At 38.1% G+C, this 21,148-nt stretch overlaps 2 protein-coding genes across 10 annotated transcripts in view; one reads left to right on the plus strand and one right to left on the minus strand.

Annotated features, from left to right (window-relative positions):
* The window catches only part of LOC123313101 (disintegrin and metalloproteinase domain-containing protein 11), a 357,012-nt gene extending 338,312 nt beyond the window's left edge, over window positions 1–18,700 (plus strand). For 3 of the 9 annotated variants that reach the window (XM_044897820.1, XM_044897821.1, XM_044897824.1), the window contains exons 11-20: window positions 800–989; window positions 1,174–1,339; window positions 2,943–3,048; window positions 8,189–8,314; window positions 8,982–9,056; window positions 9,137–9,201; window positions 9,366–9,796; window positions 11,237–11,610; window positions 13,182–13,449; window positions 14,565–18,700. In XM_044897820.1, the coding sequence (XP_044753755.1) occupies window positions 800–989; window positions 1,174–1,339; window positions 2,943–3,048; window positions 8,189–8,314; window positions 8,982–9,056; window positions 9,137–9,201; window positions 9,366–9,796; window positions 11,237–11,610; window positions 13,182–13,434 (1,786 nt within the window). In that variant the 3' untranslated portion in view covers window positions 13,435–13,449; window positions 14,565–18,700. Of the gene's footprint in view, window positions 1–799; window positions 990–1,173; window positions 1,340–2,942; window positions 3,049–4,517; window positions 4,657–8,188; window positions 8,315–8,981; window positions 9,057–9,136; window positions 9,202–9,365; window positions 9,797–11,236; window positions 11,611–13,181; window positions 13,450–14,564 lie in introns of those variants that run through there. The other 6 variants (XM_044897826.1, XM_044897827.1, XM_044897823.1 and 3 more) reach the window with 5 other exon arrangements.
* A 240-nt stretch (window positions 18,701–18,940) lies between these two features.
* On the minus strand, window positions 18,941–20,595 carry LOC123313516 (dynein axonemal assembly factor 3 homolog). Its single transcript, XM_044898433.1, has 2 exons — window positions 20,016–20,595; window positions 18,941–19,784 (listed from the first exon to the last, which is right to left on the minus strand). The coding sequence occupies exons 1-2, from the start codon at window positions 20,524–20,526 to the stop codon at window positions 18,964–18,966; spliced, it is 1,332 nt and encodes a 443-aa protein (XP_044754368.1). The 5' UTR covers window positions 20,527–20,595; the 3' UTR covers window positions 18,941–18,963.
* Between the last annotated feature and the right edge of the window lie 553 nt (window positions 20,596–21,148).

Here is a 21,148-nt window from a genome sequence, read left to right on the forward strand (position 1 = left end):
TTCTCGTTCGATAAGATGTGTTTTTTCCTCTTCATACTTCACGGGCTTGTGTCATGTACTGGTGGTGATTTTTTCATTTTGACGCGTTTTGCTTTTTCATTCTTCGATGACATGAGTGATAAGACTCGAAAGTTTTAGATGAACTTCACAAAGAGCGAAGTTTTTGACCAAAAGAGCCTCTGGATATCACTAGAGTGTTCTAGAAGGTTCTTCATCCCAGATAAAGACAGAGTAGAAATGCATGCATGGACTCTTTGTCGTTCCTATACATTGCAAACTCAATAAACACGTAGTATCTACATGCAGTATCAGTCTGGCGGTAATAAGGCTCTGGATGAAGGATAAACCTTTCACCACATCATCTGACAGATCATTGAATTTCCCCTCGAAGACCTTCAAATGCAGAAAACTACAAGAAATAATCTGTCTCATGCAGATGAAGCACTGTATCTTAATGGTAAAGCTGTCACAATGGATCAGGAGATGTCAAGTTGAAACTACATCCAACAAATATCTTTACTTGATTATCATATCCTTCGGCAAGACAAGGCGAAAGTTTTCGACTCCAAAATCAAGAAGCTTCCTACTTCAGAGTCAAAACATTCAAATATTCGGTAAATTTCGGTATCTTTCCATCAAGATCAGACCACCTTCATTGTAAATACTCAATTCCCCACCGACAGTTCTTGTTTCCGTCCTCTGCGAAAATTCTATACACCTTGCTGACTCTTTTCCCCTCTGTTGCTATCGGTGTGTTGATGTGAAACGTAGAAGGGCGCCTAATAGTTATAAGAAGTAGACTTGTTTACAGAACAACGACGGGAAATGGCGAAAAATCGGACCTTCCTCAGCATGGACTTGTCAGAGATGGTACGCCATGTGGAGATAACCTCATATGCCTTAACCAAACGTGCACTAGTATTTTTCCGTATATCGATCAGCTCAAGTGCCCTACTAACAACAATAACCAAGAGTGTTCAGGGAGAGGGGTGAGTGCACAAAGCTGTATGCATGCTTAATTCACGAACCATAACACAATTCGAACTAAAGCCAGAGTTCGAAAGTGGCCCCACCCAAACCAGCACAAACCGAAGGGAGTTCCCCACGGTTCAGTTTCAGTCCCCACGAAATTAACTTTGTGTTTCGACACGAATGTACGTATTTGTGTTTCAGTTCTGTACCAACACGAACCGTTGCTATTGTAACCCAGGATGGACTGGATCAGATTGTTCTATAGAAGATGAAATAGTTCCGTCCCCACCCCTTCCAACTAGACCGTCGTTGGAAAGACCTAGTACGAATTTATCCAGCGTCATGAAGAAGAAAGAAACCCCCTACGGTAGGTACAAGGATCATATTCAATCGAAATGTATCTTCATCCGTTTAAATTTATCGGATAATTTTATATCTGCAATCAACATTGATCATTTACTCTTCGAGTTCTCGAGATCTGCAGCCATTTTCAGTTGAAATTTCATCAATTACTAATTAAGTATATTCCCTTCCGGAAAGAAATCGCATTACTGGGACAACCGTATTACTTCAGACTACCTTCGTGATATTGATTATTTATGAGCGAGCGATGCTTTAGAAAATAGAATTTCTACTCCAATTAATCCAGCTTCAGCGAATAATGTGCTTCTTAACGAGATGTAATAAAACCTGACATTAAAGACCCACTCGCTGATGTTGTTAGGAGTTTCTTGATTATAGGGAAGTGACTATTTATACACTGGAGTAACTGAAATCTATATCAGTGGGATATACCTGAAATCACATCTCGAAAGAATGATCTCTCTGGAATAAATTCAGTAAATCAACAGTATACAAGTCTTTACTCGCACTGTACAAACTCTCGGTGTTTTCTTATGATCCTATTATTAATTTCCCCTCTTCACAATGAAGGTTTAGACTTTTTCATATGGTTTCCAGCGAATCTACTCTGGAGAGTATCCTTTGCCCTCTAAATGGGTTCTAGGCACGTAAAATTTCGAATTCAAATGGGTACAACTGCTCTCGCTGAATATATAAAAGATCCTTTCCTTTCGGATGGGTTAGGGAAATGGTCATTTAAGAGATTACAATTGAAAGTTTACAGGCCGAAGCTTAGGGATCCGTTAAATTACCCTCGATACGATCTTGGTTCTTACTTCTTTCAGAATTTTGGACGTTGGAGGTTGAGCCCTCTTCGAACCTATGGAAGAAAACAGTGGAGTACGAAAATATCACTTATTTCGTAAGCACCGAGTGGGAGAGGTAAAAGGGCAAAATCAGTTGATTTAGAGTGTTGAGAAAGACGGATAACCGAATTCAAAAATAAACACATTTATTACATACTGAAAATTCAAACATATGATTTTAATTCTTGATTTTCGAACGTTTCAATAAAACCGTGGCATTTAAACGATTCGTCCGCTGATTCGCAAAACGATAATAGTAAAATATCCATTGAATTTGAGCAGGTCCGCATAAAGTATGAATGTACCGAGTTTTATGGTGAATATTCAATTTTACAGTCCAGTAGTTTGCATCTGTGCGAGTTTTGTTGTATTGAATAATAAAAATATTATTATGGTCCGATGGGAAAATGCCGTATTTCAATTTGGCCTTCCATCATTCCACACGAATCAGGAAATATTAAGGTCACGTTATATTTTTATGATGGTTAGTTATTGAGAAGAGAGAATAGCACTAATCGGTGAAAATTATCCATTTTCTCTTCTCTGTTGTCACTTATCTTGTGCTTTTTCGAAAACTAGCATCAAAGTACAGGGAGTCCTGAAATTAATGATATACATCATACTTGTAATCTGAATGTTCCCGAAGGAATATCAAAATGGCAAAAGGACTGAGAATACGAATGATCAATATTGAGTGCAATGCCGTTGAATGTACGTACACAGAGCGAAATAACCAAAAGGGTATACAAATTCAATTTCCAGGGGACAAGAACATTGATAACTTAAGCACCTTATCCCTGGTATTCATCTTGGTAGGCGCGGTCCTCGGTGTCTTCATTTGTTTTACTTTTATGGCAGTTTGCTACAGGTAGAAAGTGAACCTTCGTGGTCGTGTTTTTTCATTGGACGTAAATGTGTCGCATTGTCCTGTACATAGGCTTTCGTAATTCGTACTAACCGTGAATCTCGTATGATGTTATGCCCTAAACTAACAAACCTCAGAGCTTAATCGGTAGGCAATGTACCACTTGCAACGCAGATTCTTAATGCAGCTGTCGAAAGCTGCTGATCTGATGATTCTTTGCATGCAACTTCACAATTTCGCCTATGTCAAAGTCAAATCTACCCAATGACCATGCTGAAAATTTCTGTCCTCTCTGATAGTTTCATTGTCAGAAACAAATGTTTCTGACACCTTCCTCTTTTCTTCTTTTCTTGTAAAGTTATTAGAACAAAACAACCTTCTCTATCTCCCAAATAATCCCTGGTGGTTCAGTACTTCAGTATAGGAATAGTGGTATGCGATCAAATTAGTAATTGGAAAAACTGAACTTAATTTCCAGTAAAAGGATAAGAGAAATACCACGAGCCTTCAAGAAAATTTTGAGGATTGATGTTATATGTCTAAATTTGATGCTCACCAAATACTTGTATTGAAAATGGTGTTTCATGAGTTGTTGACCATAGCCTTATGGCGAATGCAGGTCATCCAGGCCTTTCAGAAGAGTTGCTTGTTTTGTATCCTTAGGCTGTTAGTTTCGTAGATACGGGGTGATTCATGAACATTGGCCTAAATTTGCGACAGCTATACCTTTGTAATTCGATATAGCTTTGTATAGGTATAGCTATCGTAGATTTAGGCCAATGTTCATGAATCACCCCGTATCTCCGAAACTAACAGCCTAAGGATACAAAACAAGCAACTTTCCTGAAAGGCCTGGATGACCTGCATTCACCATGAGCCTATGGCCAACGACTGATGAAACACCCTGTTGAATCAGAAAATAAACAACAACATGGAATTGCAGAAATCTAAGCTCACGTTCAATGATAACATAAATCTTTTATGTTCCATAGTCTACTTGAGAACTATTGAGAAACTTGTCTCCCTGTATTATTCTTTATGGGGAAAAATATAGTGGGATCTTGTGTGAAGAAGCAGTGCATTTCACTGGTTTCACTCTTTTTTTGAGCAAACTGATTTACTGAATCATGTGTCCTTGATGTGGTTTTCTTCTAACCCTCATGATGAGTTTATGAAGCATGATTTTCTTTCTATCTTCTTCCTCTATCTTCTCACAATCTTACAGAGACTGCTACGACAGGGTAGCCATCAAGTGAACTTTGATTAACGAAGATGAATCCTAGTTGCAAGTAGTACATTGCCGGTTTAGGTTCTGAAGTAACGTAATTTGTGTACTGTACATATACATACATATACTTCGATATTGTAAAATTGTCTCATTGGTGCTTTCCTTCTCTCTTTTCGCCTGTGTATTGCTGTTGATGCATGATGACGTCACGGTGCCGTCGCTTCCCACATCCACCACGACGCAGAGGACTATCACGGTTCCAACACTGTATTTCTCGTTGGTACACTCATGTCGGTGGTAGGGGGTGTGTTTTTAGTGTTCACAACCATGGCCCTATGCTACAGGTCAGTCGTAGTTCACAAAAACTTCTCGCTCTGTCTCAGGTTAGTGATCGAGCAGATCTCAGGTAGCGATCCACGTATTCAGCATCCGCTCGTGCTTCTACGTTTGTTCGATTTTGATGCGATGCCATCTTTATCTTTTTTACGACTGGTGACTTGGTATATTGTCCACGCCCCAAAGTGAGCGACGCCTCTGGCCGATCCTGAGGACGCACGGACTTCAAATACGCAGATATGATCAGCTTTGGGGAGACAGCTCATGATAATTTTGGATGCAAATTGGGCTTTGTCTCCTGGATATACCTGAATATCGCAAATTGGCAAGGTATAACAATGTGGTGCTTCAGAAACGATCAAGTCGTGGATATTCACTAGTTTTTCTTATAGCTCCAACATGAATTAGTTTATTTATCTGAAAAATATCATTTCAGGAACTGAAATAGAATCATCGATACATTCTCTATAAGTTTCCTTGCTTTGCTGATGCCACATGAAAAAAATATATATTCCAATTGAATTGGCAATTTTATCGCTAGAATGACTCGGTCAAAACAGAAAAATAATGGGAATATCCACAAGAAGATTTATCATCAATATCACCTTATTCGTTTCATCAGAGTCCAAAGGACCAAAAGCACTAACTTGATTGTTATATTGAAGAATCTTGCAAGCGTTATCAGATCAGAGAGATTGAATAAGAACTTTCTTGTCTTGTGACTCTCAATTTTGGCAGTTTTTGAAGTCCGATCGGTGTTTTCAGTGGACCTTACGGTTGTCGCTAATTTTGGGGTGATTCGGGATGAAGCTTTACATGTTTTGCCTTTCTCTTCCTCTTTTTTTAGAAACTGTAGCCAATGTTTGCTTTCAATATCACATATAATAGAAATCGTGCATGATGAGGAAAGTTTTACCCCATTATCACAACGCTGAGGCTGATTTTCCGAAATTCCATGCAACCCGCAAATCACAAAATCACCAACTACAATCCGATACACGCCTCTATTTCAAGAAAGTTCTTTGACCCCGCATAACCCTCCAACATGAAACAGTTTTTTTTTTCGCGAGAATAGTTTGCTTCAACCAACCAAAGATATGAGTTTTTAGAATTTTATCTTGGAGAATGTTCTTTGATAGTTTTTTAGTTTTTTGAAGGTGAAGTTCGTGGTTCTAGGTAAGTAAAATTACTCTAGAGGTTTCCAAGATAGTTTTATCATCATCAAAGATCCTTAAATTCGGTGTCGAAATAACAGGAATTTTCCCAGGGTTGAAATTTATTGCAAAAAAGGATTCTGCATAAAAATAGATTAACCCCACTGATTTATAACCTCATAGTTTTAGAATGAAATACAAGAACTGTGCAAGTCCCCCTTTTTCCCTTTAGAATTTAGCAAATATTGGCTACAAACTTTCAAATTTGAGAGGCTGCGACTATACTCTCATAGAGATACCGAATATTTCAATAAAAATATCCAAAAAAGCTAAGTCATGAACCTTATTCTCGGAAAACCAACCCTCTGAAATATCAAGGACATAGGGACTAGCTACCTCCTTCAATTAAAATTCACGATTCAAAAATTAATTCAACGTCGGATCACAAAACGTTTCCCCTTTTGCAAATCAGGACTCAGAGCGAGCTGGATAAAACCTTTGATTAAATAATGCCCCTCCCCCCTCCCTGTACTTCGAATTAACCTTACTCCCCCATCTTTCATACACCGTGGTTGAACACATGAAAAGATCTCCAATAAGCCTTGCGATCTCATTATTATAGCTTCGTGCACCCTCTCTTACTGAATGCGAACTCAAATTTCATATACCGGCGTTATTGAATTCAATTTTTTTCATGCCGTGGTTCTTTTTGCTCAGTTCATTCCAAAACATTTAATAGTTTTGCGAGGATTTGGCATCCTAGTTGTTGCAGAGCGAAAGTTGATTTTTTGCATTTGCTTTTAACGAAAAATTCGAAATGTTCCTCTAAGGAAAAAGAATTGAAGTTCTCTGTTATGGTCGAAAAAAATATGGGAAAAAACAGATTCATTATTCTGCAGACATGCTAGAGAGTCAAGAATTTTGCAGTCTTTTCAAATTCTGTAATTATTACCACTTTATTTTTCCATCATTGGTCAAGTAACTCAGTAACTCATACAACTAAAGTCTTTTCTTTCAAAAATGAATTATAAAAATAGTAACTATTTCAGTATCGAATAAAATGAATTCAAATTTGGAGATAATCATCACTGAGATTAGATCCTTTCAATTCTTCGAGAACTTCATGGGTTACAACTCCCAATTCAAATCAATTTGAGTTCGCACAAATTTTGAGAGTATAGGTAATTCATTATTATCAATTTGAACAATAAGATTCCAATTGAAACCCCCTCCCACCGTTTACGAATACTGGGATGCTACGGTAATATTTAAAAGTAAAAAAAAAAAACACTTTCAAGCATGTGCATGTTTGTTGTAATGTATGAAGTAGTAATAGGTAGAATGAGTATTTGGTGATCCTGCATCATCACCGGAATTTGATGATTAACATCATCCACTTCAGATTATTAGAATTGTAACTGATTTCTAGAAGCAGCTGAAATTTTGCTTGTGAGCTTGTTCGCAGCTGCAAAATTAAAATCGAACATTTTCGCTGAATAACAAGGTCAGGCTCTCCTTCAATTTCGAGTAATGATATTCTGTGTAAAGATGCAAGGTCACAAGTTGTGCTTTTAGATGTGTATATGATTAGAAACGTGTGCTCACACAACAATTTCCACCTAACACACGCACTGATTGTACATTATCAACCACTAATCCAATTCACCAATTCAGTCCATAATAGAGGAGCACGAATCAGTAGAACATTTTTAATTAAACATGAGATGCCGATCAATAATTGAGCTTAAACTTCCTCCGAATAATCAAGCAGCAAATACAGGCTGCATTGTCCATTCTCGGCTGTACTATATCGGACAGTTTGCTGAGCATTACCACGCGGATACATCGTCAAATTACACATTTGATCGAAGATTCCACCACACACCTTTTAGAAACAGAGAAAGAGAATCGAATCATTCCAATTGAAGTCACTCAAAACCTCTCACCTGATTTTAACAGAAAACATGTTTTCAATGAAAAATTTTCTTTCCTCAGGCATAAGCTGTTGATTCACATAAAAATCAGAAAAAATCGTACCCATATTTCACTAGTCCTCTTTCTCTTGTTTCCAGTGAACGGTTCTTGAATCGGTTTATAAACGGGATTGCTAAATCTTTCCAAATGTCGTCTGAAAATAGCCAACTAAAACCGTTTCAAAATTTCCTCGCGATGTTCATTTCACTGCAAGTGTTGCTGTGTTTAAATTCTATTTTGATGGGCATGATACTTATCAGTATTTGTGGAGAAAACTAACTTGATGTCCAGAAGCTTTATTCATGTCTACTTCATCTATAAATTCGACATTCTGTTCATATGAGGAAAATTTATAATCTGGACATGAATAAACCTTCCAAAATCTTGAGTGACACCTAATAATGAGCTTTGCTTTCGTGTCGTGTCTTTTTTTTTTAATCGCGCTTGGAAGGAGGACCACTGTTAGCAAATACGAACGTGCTTACAAAAAACCCACGACCAAAAATTACGTGCTGGCAGGAAATCATGCCCAAGACGGCTCTAACAAGATGATACATCTAAGTGGACAGACGCTGGGGTAAGTCACATCTTCATATGCAATCAGTACAATCGTGTCCATGACAGAATATCGAAGCTGAATAAGAAACACACTTCACAAACCTCATTTTATCATCACATCTTTTCGAGCGATTGTCTACTTAGGATGAATGTGTGAAAAAATGGGTATATAGTGCTTTCTGCATTATGACATTAGTTGGTATTAACTGCTGAGTGTTAGTGATCTCTTAAAGATACTTTCACGATTGGCATGAAAGTGCAAGTGCAAAATATATCCACTCTAGCAATTTGCTAGTGACGATATTATCTAAATCTGATTCAATTCAAAATTTAACGATTTTCGAGCTATGGTGAAGAGTTTTTTCCAAATTAAGTTTCGAGGGAAACTCAGCTTACCTTCATCCACATGAAGGTGCTTCTGTTCCTCAACCATTTCAACAAAAATTAGTCTGATACAGAAACTCATAAGCTAGTAGACTTCATTTTCTGTCTACGATTAACATGATTTTAAATTCTAACATTCTCAGTAACAGTTTACTTACCAGATCAGCTCAGATTATCTCTCTTATCATGAAATGACACGAAAAGCCCATTTTTCTCGCAGATGCTCGGTAATTTCAGACCGCTAGCGAATTGCTGGAAGCCCAACGTGAAATGATGCGTTTTGAGTGTGTAACTTTTTTCAGCCGTGCGGATTCCCAACGGGTTCTTTTTCGATCAGCCAATCATATGGGCCCAGGACAAGCACAACAGCAATTTCAGTTAGTAGCTCAATATGCAATCGAAATATTCGCAAAACGCTCAACTGTATCGAAAATAATACATTTACGATCATTTCCAGGGATATGAAAATTCAACAACAGCTCAAAAGGATTGGAGTGGGGGCGGCCAAGAACGACGAACAAGGTTTGTATTTTACGCCCTGACATCACAGCTTCAAGTCTTAAAAGACTGTAATGTCATGGAAAGATATCCAGGTAGTAGTGTCCTCATTAAATGGGACGCATTGTATCAAAAACTTCCATAGATCTAAGTGTTCGTCTACAGCACGAAATAATGACACGTTTCAGGAGAGGAAGAGACAGTTTCATTCATAGACCTCCAACACAACAACCTGAAGATGCCTGAGAAGAAGGGAATCCTGAAGAAGCACGATTATGGAATCATGTTAACGACCGACGGTAAGGGTAACTGGAACGAGGACGTCCAGAACGAGGAGCTGATGATGCAGGCGGAAGCCAACCTAGCCCAGCTGATGAGCAACTCCGGGGCCTCGGATGTGGAGAGGACCTTGAAGACTCTGAACGGCTACCACGAGGACATCATCAAGGCTCTGAGGAACGCTGCGTCGCACCGGGGAGGTACTTCGTTGCCGTCTGGTAGCACCACGGAACTCAGCGAAGAGCGATTGAGGCGGAGCCTGGAGCAATGTAGTGAAAACTATGGACAGTACAAAAGTAGATCGCGGTCTGCCAGTAGCGAGAAAATATGCGAACCACAGGTGAGACCTTTATCGTTGTTAGAAATTTCTGTTACAGTGGGTATTAGACTTATTGTTAGGGAAGCACCTGCTTATATGTGAGCTCTGACAGCTACAGAGGATCCAGCAGTTAGATTAAAGGTGCTCCATTTGGCCTCTAAGAGGATCTTTCAGAATCGCCACCTCATATGTGGTTACAGAACAGAAAGAAGCAACAACAATTGATTACAGTCATCCAGGGTACCCTGAATAACAAAGAAATGAGCAATGGGCGCCTTCCTTGGCAACTAGAGAAAGTCTGAAGTCAAATATCTGGGGATAACCTTCTGTGGAACAAGCATATTGAGGCTACTAAAGCAAATCAACGAAGGCCTTGATGGCGTAAAGAAGTTCTGGCTGGTAGGACCTGGGCATTTAACCAAAGGACGTAAGTCATGATTGTGAGATCTATAATAACTTATGGGGCAATAGTCTAGTATGCCAAAGCGAGTCAAAACAGTACGACGAGAGTCCTCGATAGAATACAAAGGTTAGAATGTGTTTTCACTGGATCCATGAGAGCCTGCCCAACTATGTCGTTGGAAATCACTACAGATCTCATACCTCCTCATCTTATGATAGATAGATTATCCAATAGGATAATCCAATGACAGATATTCCTGTCATTTTTCTTGGTTTATTAACCAAGAAAAGTATCGGGAATGTGATATGGCGATACATTCTGACAGTCAGCCTACGATTACAGCACTGAGCTCTCATATCATCGATTCTGAGATAGTATGGGAGTGCTGAAGAAAACTCAACGAAATGGGCAAGAACAAGGTGTCTTCACTGAATTCCTGTTCAATCGGGAATCAAAAGAAATGAAGAGACCAATACACTTGCCAGTTGCCAGGAAAGAAGCACAAACTCTTTTCGTTGTTCTAGATTCTAGATCCTTCCTGTGGTATAGGTAAAGAGAGCCTATAGAAGAGAATTTCAGGAGAAGAAAAAAATCAAAAGAGTAGAACCCTGGCGGAGACTTCTTGGGTTGGATCATTCCAAAAAGAACATTGCGAGACCTAAGAAGTATCTAGATCTTAGCAAGAATATGCTACACCTCCTCAATGAGGGCATTGCTACCTCAGGAAGCACTTAATGAGAATGTGTCTGAACATGTCGAGTGCAGAATCTGACAGGAGCAGCAGGATTTTCCAGAGCACCTGGCGACGGGTTGCTTGACAAGCAAAGAAGCAACCTCTTTGCTGCCATCCCAGACACTCTCGTTTGTTGCTATCTGCAAGTTGTACGACAGTTTTTCATCATTCCAGATGGTACTCGTCCAACAGTCTTAGGTGTTCGAATTCCCCAAAACCACATAAAACTATCCTAGTTCCTAATAGTGCCTTCTCTTTGCCAGGTTTAGATGAGCCTTCGTCCAAGGCAAGTCTTGGTCCTCCTACTGATTTTTCCCTTTTCCAGACCGTCATAGAAGTGGAAGATGAAGAAGAAGACGAAGTGCCGCCCTGCGGGCCCATCCGCATACGTAACCTCGAAGACCTGATCCGTCAGCTCGAGCACCATTCCCGTCACATGAGCCCCAGCGGCTCGGAAGACATCAGGATGTCGGAGACGGAGGCCGATCGCCATTACAGGCAGGAATCGTCGTCTGCCTGCAGCGAGAGCTCCCACCAGAGCCACAGGGACTCGCGGTTCGTGTACGGGCGTTATCGACAACCCTCCGCCAGGATGCCGTATCCACCTCACCACATTCACCCCGCCGAAGAGGAGAGCATCTACGAAAGTGCCGACCACGACAGAGGGGAGCCTTGCGGAGAGACGCCGGATAGTGAAAGGTGAAACTTCTGACGAGATTCTTTGAGATGGATTGAGAGTTTGCATGGAAACTATTCCAGTTTCAATAACCAGTTTTTGTAAGCTTCACGTAACTTAGTTTTGTAGAAAGAATCTTAATAAAAAACCTCGTGGAACCTCGTATTTTTCTGTAGTTCGCTCGGAAACGAAACTCTCGTGGAAAAGGGTGTCCTAAATTTCTCGCAAGATTCGAATTCGAGGCCATTTGTGGGGTAAAACTTTGCCACCAGCTGGCAGCTGACAGATTAGGGTTAAGAAACTGGAATAACATCTCAATTTGATCAATTGGTGATGCTAAACATGCTGGCCTTCTAGTAAGAGTAGACTCCAATCGGTCGGATGTAAATATCGAAGCAGTGCATGAGATTGGAGGTCCAGAAACGTCAATTCCATATATTGGCCTACTCCAGCGTATATTAACCAAAGATGCTAGTCTCCAGCTACAAGAATGCGAGTTTAGGGATCAAGCACAGCGAAATATCCATATAACAGGAAAAAAAACCTTCTTAATTGCATCATTGATCGTGAAAATCACATCTGCGACTGGTCAAACAGGGCTGATGCCTCAGATCAAATGATTCAACGGCACCAGTTTCTTTTGGGCAGGATTTCTTGAAGTCTAAAACTTATGCCAACAATCCCACAACCGATGGGATAGCTGCACCATCAAAATACATCAACATTTATGTAAAATGAGATGGAAAATTTCGACTCAAACTTGCCCATGCTCCAGTAAAGCCTCTGAGACCTCTCGTCAGATGTGCTATGCCATACAAAACCCTATCCATCAATTTTATGGTTCAATAAGTAAAATTTAAATTCGAAAACGAAGCTTGCGTACATTTTAAGACACCCTTTAGTTATCATTCAGATATCCTGGTCCAAGTGAACATTGATGTAATGTTGAATTCAGGTAAGCCTTATCAGTTCGTTCATCATTCGTGATCAACAGATCACGATTCATCCAGTACAACATTCAGAGGAATTCCTAACTCTCCTGTTGAGTATTATTTGCGTTCTTATCTACTTTCATCAGTTTTTCATAAGTTTAGCTACACGGAATCTGCAGTCTTTTTATCCAAGACAATATTATTCGGGGAAAAGTCTGGCTGGATACTAGGCCTACTTCCTGAACATTAACTGGTGCTGGGCATGATTTCATGGTCAAAAATTCCAAGATATGTCTTCCTTGAAAGCTGCTACTTAAATGCTGCTCTCTAAGATTACCATGTTTAAGTATTCGTGTGCTCTATACGAAACCCTTTTACTTTTATTTATTGAATTCCCATTTTTATGTGTTTTAGTATCTTTGTTTCTTCACTGAAATCGTGGAGTTATCTCATTTCAAATTCCCTCAGAAATCCCACTTTCTGTAGAGATATCCCAACTGCGGTGTCTAGACGTATTTCTTATCTTCATCGTGTCTCTAGGCCTCGAACTGCAACGCCAAATTCGTAAGTATCTGGATGGTGATTACTCTGCTATAGCGGTAGTTGTTTTGGTGTCCTTCAGTTACTCTTCCAAATGCTCCACGATTGTTATTTCTTAATAGTGATGAATTCATGCAAGCGCAGCAACAGTTAGCCAGGTGGGCCAGTGAAGATGGAATGGGTCAGCCGGGTCCTAGTGGGAGTGTTGGTAGCGTACCTAGGGAATATTTCCCATCACCTAGCAGTTCTACCAGCGAAGAGCCCCCTAGTATCGCGAGGGCACCCGTTCCTACCCCTGGAATACCAACTGGTCCGCCTCATCCTGAACATGCCACCATCCATCGACCTAAGAGATATCCCGAATATAAGCACTGATAGTGGCTAAAACAGGTATGTAAACCTTCGGTAGAATATCTCGCTTCCACCACGGCTTATGATAACTATCCATTCCAATTTCAAATACGACCCTTATCCTTGAAGGGAAGATCAGGAGATCAAGTTTTTCCATGTGGAAGAACAGCCCTTTGTCTTTGTCCTGGCAGTTTTGATCGATGTTAACAGATCTATTGATCTATTGAAGACTGAGCCTTCAAACTACGCTGCAATCAAATCAAATAATTATTTTTTCATATAACAAATTCAGAAATCGGTGCGGGCAAAACTATTTCCGCAAGAGTTAAGGACAATATTTTTTCTACAAGCGCTTGAAAGATACAGGGTGACTCTTTGACTCGTACAAATATTTTGAAATTAGATTATTGATGTCAAAAGAAAAACTTTTTTCCTTTATCATTTTTACCGAATCAGCTCGGTTTAAAAGATACAGGCTGTTGAAAATCCATAAAAAAAATTATTTTTAGTTCTATCTCACAAACGGTTTTATCGAATGAAATGAATTTCGGAATATAGTTTTTCATTTATTTGATGAATCTTCTTCGATAACAAGATATCACCTACGTCTTCCAGTTTTCTCATTATGTTCATTACGTACCATAAAAATACCAAAAATTCATGAACCCAACTCTTGAAACTAAGTTGGACGCTATCTAATGAACATTTGAACGTTTTGTAAAATAAAAGTATTCTTCATATTTTCTCGTATAATGCGCTGTTTTCGAATCTGACGTTCAAAAATTAGAAAGTATCTGTGAAATTTGAAAAATGGAGTACTTTGACTGAATACAACTCTGTTTAGAAAATCCACAGATATGTAGTATCACTTTATTTTTCCAGGGATGGCACAGCTCATTATGAAAACTGCCTTTGTATGCAATTAAGTGTATGAATAGTTATCATAAGATACGTTGTATATATCTTAGGTTGGTGGAGATGGCTGCATGATTAAGGAATTAAACAATGCTCTTTCTCACTTTGAGTAAGATCGATGTAACCATAGTTGAATGTCGTAGAAAAGTCTTACGCGTGCACTGCTATAACTGTAACTTATCTTAGGATATACATACCCGCAAACTCTCCATGCAATTGATACAGACAATCTTTTACAGGGTGGCTCCGTATCGTCAACGACAGCGAACCCTGGTCTCTACCAAAGAACGCGTTATCAAGATAATAAAGAATTAACAGTGGCAAACGAACAATTTAGTGACTATTAAAATAACGTTTTCGAATGACCGGCGCAGGTGCTGATCGATGCTTCAGATATACATATTGTTTCACGTATTTGTAAATATAGCTGTACATAAGGGATGATAAATGACACATTGACAGGACATTCTAAAAAAACACTGTTAACTAGGTGCATGTTCTGAAATTTATTATACTTTGAAGATGCCGCAGGTCTTATCCTGTTGATATAAGGATCTCCCGTAAGTTGTGCCGAATCGAAACTAGCCAAACATTTCGAAAGATAAGATAGTATCAAGAAAGATGAAAGTTATTTTCGATGGTGTGATTTTTTTCAAGCAAATCGACTACGTGTGAAACAATATTACGAAACGACGAACAAATCGATGAACAATGAATTGAACTCGGTTACAATATGCAGTAGAGGCCTTATCAAAAAAAAATCGAGAATAAAGAAAAAATTTATAAAGAAAGAAAAAATTTTCCGCAAAATCTACCTAAACTACTTGAATAAGAAAAATCATTATGCTCTCCATAGGTCCAGATTCACCAAATATCCAATTTTATGTTCCTGTTCTGTTCTTGATTTCTAATTGTCCTTTCATCGTTATTTGCGGAATTTTATAATAGGTCGAGTGTAAACAATTAATTAAAAATACTCAACCACTCATAATCACAATTTCATCCATTAAATAAAGATTTCAAAATTCAACGAAAAATAAAAAGAATGCGTAAAGAAAATCAATCTCATTGAAGAGGCATGAGATGCACATCCTTTCTGGGCACTGCTTATATATAATCCGAGTTCAATTCAACTGCTCATTTGATAAAGGCTAAAGATACTGGCAAACGCTGAAATTATATCAACGAAGGGTATTTTCCTGAGAGGAACATATTAATAGATACTCTTTAAAATGGACGAAATTCAAGCACAGACAATTACCTGTAAATAACAATGCATCGAAAACTGTTTCTATATTTTCGCAACATCGTCAGCACCCTGCCCAATACGAACAAAGGTTAGGTGATAATGTTTCTAATCGACGAATTTAAAGGACCCGGTGTGTGTATGACGTAAATGGTACTCAAAATCGCGTTTTAAAAAAAAAATAGGAAAATGAAGCAAATGTGTTAAGTGTTACAGCCGTTCGTTCCGACTGACTTTTATAGTTGTTGACAATTATTAACAAGAACAAATTGACTGTGCAAAGCTGCTCATACGCATGCATAATTCTAAACCTGTAGTGTGCGATGTTTGGGGAATTCAGATTTTGCCTTAGTTGTGGGCAGACTCGCTTGAGAGCTGAATAGAAAAAATACAGCCCTTCAAAATGTTTTCAGTAACACACGATCCATCCAAGAATACAAGATCATCCGTAGAAACGTACAAATTCTTCAATTACGATGATAATAGTTCCTTATGTGCCCAACCACATCCAAATTCACATTTTTTTCGTTTTTACGATCTTGAATAGATATGATATAACTTAGAGCTCTTATAAGTGACATCTGCCCGCATGTTAAGTCTGTGAAACACTATGATGCCATTTTGAACTACATAAAGTAGATACAAAATAGCGAAAAAGTGCATTATCCAGAATGGAGTATTTAGAGGAAGTAATTTTTATGAATGGCAGCATTGTGTGAGTACACTTTCATTTGCATTGTATTGTAAGGTAGCTAATACAATTCTCTGGCCTAAGTTAGACATGAATTATCATTTCAGGTAATTCTATTTATACTGCTTTGTATATTGACACAGCAATAGTGGACGGTAAACCTTAAACAGGGTATAAATATTAAATCTCCGTCAATCTAGATGTTGAACTTTGCTCAGGTAATTTCAAGCCATGCTGGTGAAAGTATGTACCTGTTTGATATGCCCATCGGTCAGACTAATTGAATAAATGTCACATTCGATACTTATATCTTTTATTATGGGTGTTATTTTCGCAAATATCATTTTTTCTCATTATATGCCGATTTAACTTTTCTCTGGTTCATCTAACATAAAAATCATAAAAATTTCATCAAACATAACAGTTCCTTTTCATCTCAGAATCTGATCTAAATCTATGGTATCATTATGATGTGTTGAAACGAAAAAAGCCATGAAAACATATTCACAAAACTAAGATAGCATCATAAGGGAAAAACTCGTTTTTTAACGATAAAAAACTTAGGAATCGAATACTCAATTGAAGCTCATTTCCGACAAATTTAAGACTGGTTTATTTCTCTGATTTCTATATAGAAATCACTGAAATAAGTGTGACTAAATGGCCTTGAAAATGGGTGGAAACGAGCAAAAATCTATTGAGAAAATTAATCCAATACCAAGACTAACAGAGAAAAAATTCAATCAAAAATAGAATGTGAATTTTGATTTCGCGTGTTCATCCAAACATATCTTACAATGCATCCGATCACGTGTCGCAATGGCTTATACTAAGAACGCGAAAAAAAAATGTACGTATAAATAGAGTTACAGTGAGAGTCTCGAGGGTAATTATTCGGAATTTGTTGTAACATTGAACTGTTATATATTATATATATGAAGTACTCAATTCTATGTCCATCCGCATCAAGAAAAATTTGTACAGCAAAATTTTCATTATAATCTGTTTGAAACATAAACTGTAGTTATTACTGAACTGAAAACGACACACATAAAACTCGTTTTTCATGAGAATTGGCTCCTACGATTAAGTGATGATTTACAATAAGTGAATCGACTTGCTTTCCCGAGAAAATTGATTTCCTCAAAAAAAGGTTCGGTTTGAAATTCAGTCCAAATTCCATAATTTTCCTGAACAAATATCGAGAGTTATAATATTGTTGATTATTTTCTACTGCAGTACCTATAATAGGGTTATTGATAACTTAATCGAAGGGTTGAATCTGATTCTCAGAAGGACTAAAACAATTCTAAATGCTCATGTAGAAAGTTAAACAGAATTTAAAAAAGACATATGAATTAGTCCAGGCGTATGTAGTGTGTATGTGTATATAATGGTGTGTGAAAACTTATGATACCAAAATTTATAGGAAAATTGTTCAACACTACCTTCATCCGAAATATATCAGCTGTGTTTTCTCATTTGTACGACTGATGTTAAAAAAAAATCCTGATCCATCACTCAGTTTTCACTAAGCATTTACACTGATTAATTCATGAGTTTAAGCCCTAATCGCTGAAAAATTCGGTAATCCACAGGGTAGGGGGGATGAAAAACAACAGCCGATATATTTCTGTTGATTCGGAAAATTTTATAGATCTGACTTTATTTATAAACCAAAATTGAAAAAATATTCCCACATAATTTATGTTGAGATTACATAAATGTCAATTAAAGGTTATATGTTCAGCGAAAACCCATCGGCTAATAATGATTTCGACCCAATATTCAATTATTTATTATATTGATATAAATGTACCTAGTCTTCCTTGTAATTTTGACGATGGAATGAGGGTCGAAAAGAAATACACATCAAATTGAGTAGAGCTCAAAGTAGAGGCTAAATTCCATTCAAATCTTTTTTGGGAGGTCCAGTATTTGATTTAATTTTATATGGTTGACGATCAGACAATTGACAACCGAAACATATATAACATTTTATACGATTCCATAAGGAAGTGGAGGGCATTTCAGAGAAGTTGGTGTGTATTGCTTTTCAAATGTTTCGATGAACCCATTGTAATATACAGTTTGCCTGTTTTGCAATTCAGATGAATCTTTACCAGTTTTACCACACTACTAGTCGAAAGAGTTATATTGCAGCACCAAAACGTTGATTTACGCACCGGCACTTGTAAGTTTTAATTTCGACAATTGCTCATTGTTACTATTTTCTAAAATTTTGTACTGCTCCTCGACCATCTGGTGAATTAGGAAGAGAAATTTGGCTGAAGCAGGAGAGTACCGAATTTGGAAGATATAGATAATACAAATCTTGAGAGTATATAAAAATACGTCATTTTCTAAAGAGTCAGATACTTGTAAATATAGTGTTATGGACGATATACACTGCCTAAAATAAATTACTTATTACCGAAGCATTTTTTTGAAACCTGTCCCCCCAAAAAAATAATCAAAACGATAAAAAAAATACTTTCCTCAGCTTCGTCTTCAGTTTATAGTTGCAGTCCCAGCTTTTCCACAGAGGCTAGCATTAAAGTCGTTTTCCTCAGGTAACGGAAGCAAAGGAACAAAAGGAATTTGATCCTGATATGGTAAGTGTTGATCATCGAACTTGAATCATTACATTTTATTATATCGCACTCTCTTAGATCATACATCGTACAAATTCACATTTTCTTCAGGTAGCATTCAATATGAATTCAAAATAGTCATCCCCGAGACAGTCGAATTTACCCTCAACAGCATTCACCCCATCCAACTTCTCCTTCACCTTATCAGCGTAACCCTTCAACTCTTTATCTCTATAACTCAAAACGTATCTCTGATTTTCCACGAGAAGAACGGCGTTTTGGGCCGCCACATTATTAATGACCTCTTTCTCGAAGAACTGCAAATGGGTACTACAGAAGTAGATCAGATTGAAAAACGCCTTAAAATCTTCCTTGTACGCCATTTGTTTCAGCTGGGAGATGGACATGAATGTGACGCTGACATCATCGATATCCACCGATTTGTAATCCTTCGGCCTGGATATCATCTGATCCGCGCTGATGTCGATCATCTGGTTGGCTTCCTGCATCCTCAAGGCGCCCATAAGGTAATCGTTCATGACGCTGTGCTGGTACTCCTCGCCGAACTCGATCTCGTGGAATATCTGCCTCAGATTCCTCTCAATCACGTCAGTCGCTCTGAATCTGTTCTGGCCGTTTGTGGACCTCAGAAATTCCTCGTCCTCGCATTCCAGGCCGTAGGTGACGAAAGGGCCGGTCTGTATGTCTCCCAGATACCCGTAATGGATGAATTTTTCTCCGTTGGGCACGGTAGCGCAGATTAATGACCGGTTTGGTTTCGATACCTCGGATTCTAGCCACGTGAATGAGACACCGTTTTTTCTGAAACTCTTGTATTCTTGAGGAGAGACCTGTTTGCCTCCGATTGAGTGGAGACGCATGTGTAGGTCCCAGTCGAATGCTCCGAATTTTGCGTCGTACCTCATACCTGCCAGAAAGCCATACTTAATAGAAATAAGCGTATCAAGAGAAGCACCAGAGAAAATTGGTAATCCATAGACATATTTATGTCTGAGAAGTGACAGGGAATATTGGAAATCTCAGATGACACTTGAGAAAGAAGAGGATAAGTTATGGAACAACAAACAAAGCAAATTAAAGAAAATATGATCTCCAAATCAACATTCGGAATAAGAAGAATTACATTCAATAAACTCACCAAGCATTTTTCTGACCCTCCTGTCCCAACTGTGGAGTATATCAAACTCGTCAGAGCTGCACCAGAACTTAATCAAATTCTCCAGATAATCCCTATCCTTGTATTTCACATTTAGATTTACGAAAGGCATGATTTTTTTCAGATGCTCATAATCGGTAATCGCCGATAACAATTCTTTGGCGGTGGATGCCAAAAATTTTCCAACATATGGTCTCACTACAGTGTTTCCGTAGATCTCCATGAAAATCCGTGTTTTCTGCACTTCCCCCAATTCTCTTTGTTGCATGAAGGCTAGTAAGAGAAATAATAATTCTCTGGCTACGAGTTCCATGCAACCTTCCATGATGTAGAAATTCAATTGCACTTTTTCATGCCTGTATTTTCTTGCTATGGTTTTCAACACATGCCTGCAATCAGCTCCACCCACAATGAGGAAATTAAGCTTTTTGTTATCATTATTTTTACAACAGAACGACTGTAAATCTAACGCTGGTGTCAAGCCCCAAAACATTCTGTAGTTTCAAAGTATAGAGCTGAAATTGAATTATTTGCAGCTCAATTGACACTGATGTTGTATTGATAAAACACTTCCATGACAACAAAGTTATTTTTATGTTCCCAAGATGAATTGATATTGGATTGTGTTCGAGCAGAAAATTCCATATCAACCTAAGTCCTATTTCCTATTATTTGCAGAACTAAAACGAATCCGAATTATACCCAAAAAGTAGAGGGAAAGTTGATAAGTTTCCATAAAGAAACACACAAACTCATTTTGAAATACCTTCACATATGTGAAGTGTACAAGGTACCAAATATCCTTAACCATTTGATTTTTCTAATCTATTACTTCTGCTTGTTCATAATGACTAGGATCCTTGAATATTCAGACATTTGATATTTGATTCAAACAAAGATAATCTTTGGATTCAAATATGCTTTGAACATTATCACTATATTAGCCATCTAGGGGCCAAATTTCGAAACAAGGGCAAAATAAGAAGCGCCATCTATTGACCGAAAGTAGAAAATTCTGAACAAGAAGGTTTCTGTCTGGAGAAGGAGAAACCTGTCAAAAAAGCTCTAAACGACGGTACAAGGCAATAGATGGCCGATTCCTGAAATTATAAAAG

The sequence above is a fragment of the Coccinella septempunctata genome, chromosome 5 (genome assembly GCF_907165205.1).
Source record: "Coccinella septempunctata chromosome 5, icCocSept1.1, whole genome shotgun sequence".
NCBI classification, from domain to species: domain Eukaryota; kingdom Metazoa; phylum Arthropoda; class Insecta; order Coleoptera; family Coccinellidae; genus Coccinella; species Coccinella septempunctata.

Coding starts and splice junctions, on each gene's coding strand:
- LOC123313516 (XM_044898433.1), bottom strand. CDS start 20,526: ATGTTTTGGGGCTTGACACCAGCGTTAGATTTACAGTCGTTCTGTTGT. Junction 19,785..20,015: donor GAGGGTCAGAAAAATGCTTG/GTGAGTTTATTG, acceptor GCTTTCTGGCAG/GTATGAGGTACGACGCAAAA.